General features: G+C 40.2%; 1 protein-coding gene across 1 annotated transcript; it reads right to left on the minus strand.

Annotated features, from left to right (window-relative positions):
- Nucleotides 1–1,874: 1,874 nt before the first annotated feature.
- On the minus strand, nt 1,875–2,480 carry RNASE11 (ribonuclease A family member 11 (inactive)). Its single transcript, XM_016199656.2, has one exon. It carries the CDS (start codon nt 2,466–2,468, stop codon nt 1,875–1,877), a length of 594 nt encoding a protein of 197 aa, XP_016055142.2. The 5' UTR covers nt 2,469–2,480.
- Between the last annotated feature and the right edge of the window lie 1,200 nt (nt 2,481–3,680).

Below are 3,680 nucleotides of genomic sequence, written 5' to 3' on the forward strand. Positions count from 1 at the left end.
GGAATAGAGTACCAGAGATCCTGATTCTTTCAGAGAAGTAGAAAGGTTTGGTCTTTAGAGGATGCTCTTGACTCTAGAAAGAGGCATCTATTCTGGGTCTTTGCTCTTCTCTCTTGGTGAAGGAAGAAATCTGTACTAAGATCTAAATGAGGCCGGGTTTGCTTTTTCTTACATATAACCAAAAACATTCCCAGAGCTTGAATAGTTACTGCCTCTGAAGCCAATTTGCCCATCACCCAGAGCTGGACTCTACAGTAGGATTCTACTGTGGGAAAGAAATTACTCAGATTTGAACCAAGAGGAGACCCATTGGAATGGAACCCAGTGAGCACATCTCCCTTCCAAGGCCATGTGTTTTCCTACATAGAAGAGAATGTTGGGTCCCAGGCATTTCTCTCTATCACTTTTCCCTTGGCTGCTAAGTGCAAATTGAGTGCTAATTACATACCCATTTGGCCAAGCCCATAGTCATTGCTTATTTCAACAACCACCATACTGACAAGGAAAACCCAACTAAAAAATACAAAAATATCTACCCTCATGCTGCATGTTGGTTGATTGTCTGAGTTTTGCAGGCTTGATATAATAAGAATTCTGCTCCAAATGTGAAAAATATTAAGAAAACTGATATACAAAGAGTGATGTACAACAAGTATTAGAGTGATGTAACATTCATTCACATGTATTTATTAAAATTAGGACATTAAAAAAGAGTGGTCTCAGGATGGAGGGAGGGCGTAAGATGAGAAAACAGGAGTACATAGGCACACATTAATGAATAAATAACTGCCCTTATTTTATGTAGTGTGTTGAACCATAAAGACCTACAAATTAACAATTAGTAATTAAAAAAATTTACTACAACATCAGGAAACAACAGGATTGAAGATTAATTCTGCCTGTCACTCGACACAGATTTCCTATTTCTCATCTCTCTGCCTCCTCTGCTTCTCCGTACCTTGCCGTTCCTCTGCCCCAGGGAATCAAGGCTATACTTGAGTAAAAATTTCAACAAGCACTTTATTTGTTCCCTCTGTAACAACCTATGAACTAGATAAAGATGAGGAAGGAGGAACAAGGATTGGGTAGAGCTGAAACTGTTGACGGAGGGCAGCAGCGAAGGCAAAGTACCTTCCCCTCTGGCGTCTTCTGGAGGACAGGCAGACCTCTGGTTGCACCGATGGGCACTCACATTTGTGTGCATGCATCAGCGCACACATTTCTTGGAAGAGAAGCAGTGATAATATCCCCTATGCTCATTCACTATTCTTCTGAATAATCTCGGTGGCAGTACAATTAATTTTCAATTCCCTATACTGGTTTAGGGCCATCTTTCCCTAATTCTGTCAAGTTAGGTGAACTCTGCTTCTTGGCTTTATAGCTGAGCTAGGATGGAATTCAATTTGGTAGAGAGAGGAAGAGAGGGAGGGAGACAGAGAGGGAGAGAGAAGGCCTGGCTTGTGTGACTCAGTTGGCTGGGCGTCATTCTGTGCACTGAAAGGTTGCTGGTTGAATTCCTGATAAGGACAAACACTCAGATTGTGGACTCGACCCCTGGTAGGGGGCATGCAGGAGGCAGCAGATGGATGTTTTTCTCTCTCTTTCCCTCTCCCTTCCTCTCTCTCTAAAAATCAATAAAAATATTTTTAAAATAAAATAATAAAAAGGGAAAGTATATGCACTTCAGGATTAGTGAAAAATTTAATCAAATTATCTACAATTTTTTATTTTTTTATTCCTCCAGTTTGTACAAATAATCAGGCGTTTACTGTGGTGCTAAAAGGTAGATGTGAGTAACAGAAGGCGATAAACAATAGTGATAATAAGTATGCTCTTCTTTAGATAGACTCTATGATCTCACAGCCCTGTAGGACTTACAATTTAGAGCCACTAACTAGCCAGCTCATCAGAGAATGACCTGTTAGCACTGCCAATATTTTGTTTAATAAGGTAACACTGTGGCATTGGCACCTGGGGAATTCTTTGCCCCTAGTGAGCTGGCCCATAGTAGTCTCCAGTTCTGGGCTCTCAGAGCAGCTGACACCAAGATTCTGTCCACACTTGTAGCTGAGGGCCTTGGGAGCCCCATGGATCACTTCCATGGAGCCAAGAATAAAGTTATTGCTCAACTTGCATGACCCATTAGCTTCTGAAGCCTTTCTCCAGATCACCATGTCATTGAAACACTCTTTGTCATTACCTGGACTGTTTCTTTTGGGGAAGCTAAAACGTAATCTTCTGAATGTCAAGAATGAAGACATAACATCCTTGGATGTGTTAAGGCTGGTATTTTTATATAACAGAGTCAAGTTCATTAATACCTCAATGTCCTGTTTTTCTTGGTCACTGTTTGCCATGTCATTTTGCATCTCTTCCTCTGAAAATTCTTCTTTAATTGTCTCCATTTTGTTTCCTGGTGATCCTACAAGAATCAACACCAGGCAGAGGAGCAGCAGAGAGGTCTCCATCTCAGATCTAGGGTAATCCCTTCTGCAGCGAAAATAAAAAGTAAAAGATAAAAATGAGGAGAATATTAAGGACATAGCTCTCTTTTCCTTATGACAGTTATTCCCAGGATTGACCCCCCTGTGGAACTTAAGACTCTTATATCTGTTAATGGAAGTGTGATTATGTGAAAAGATAATGAGCCGTGGAGTCTGAAGACCCAGCTTCAAATCCCTGCTTGCCCATTAACAATTTACACTACCTCATTTAACTAACCTCAGTTTCCCTATAGGAAAAAAAGAAAATGCGAGAATTACTTAAGATAATATGTTTATAGTGCCCAGAACCAAGTCATTATTTCTATTTCTTTTCTACTCTTCAATAATTTCATCGGTAGGGTCTACAATCTTCAAAATGGGTCACCAGAGTCTCCCTCACACATTCCTTACTATTGCTATGTCTCCTACAGCCTCACACAGTACCTGGCATATGGTAGCCAGTCGAAGAAAACCACAGTGTTATTTCCCCCTCTCCCATTTCTTTTCCCACCAGTTCTCAGTCATGGGATGTCTGGTCTTTACCAGTTTCTTTGGCAAGTTGATCCTGTAGAGAAAGATTCCAGCTTGTTGCACGGCAAGAAGTGAAAGTGTATTTTTGTTTCCTGGGAGTTTCTGCTGTTGGGTCTAAATGAGAGGAGGGGCAAAAAGGGGTAGGTGTGAATGAGATGGAAGGAGGAGACTACGTGGAACCAAGGATGCTCAGAGGACTGAACACAGTGTCCATTTGGCTGCCAGGATCCCATTGACCTGGGCAGCACCACTGCTTCCTCTTCTGTGAAATCTTCCCTGTTTATTTATTTATATTTTAACCCAAAGTGATTTTTCTTTCTTTGAAACCCTATAGCATAGATTATATTACATGTCACTTTATATGGTCTTTTTTTATTTTTCAAGTTGATTGATACATGTTAGTCTTTTTTTCCCTCTTATTGAGGCTAAAAATTCCTTGAACATAATTCCTGCTTCTTTTTTATTCTATATAGAATCAAACACTGAACTGTGTATATACTAGTTTCTCAGCAATGTTTGTTAATGACATAATATGGCTTGACTAGTGTAGAAAATTCTTCACTTGAGGTCAATGCTGGAAAATTCACAATGAGACTCCCAGAAAGAACGGTTATTTAGGGTGATAATTCTTTCTCTTGCTCCAGAAAGACCTTTTTTCTCTCATCT

This window comes from Miniopterus natalensis, chromosome 1 (assembly GCF_054644295.1).
Source record: "Miniopterus natalensis isolate mMinNat1 chromosome 1, mMinNat1.hap1, whole genome shotgun sequence".
In the NCBI taxonomy this organism is placed as follows: Eukaryota; Metazoa; Chordata; class Mammalia; order Chiroptera; family Miniopteridae; genus Miniopterus; species Miniopterus natalensis.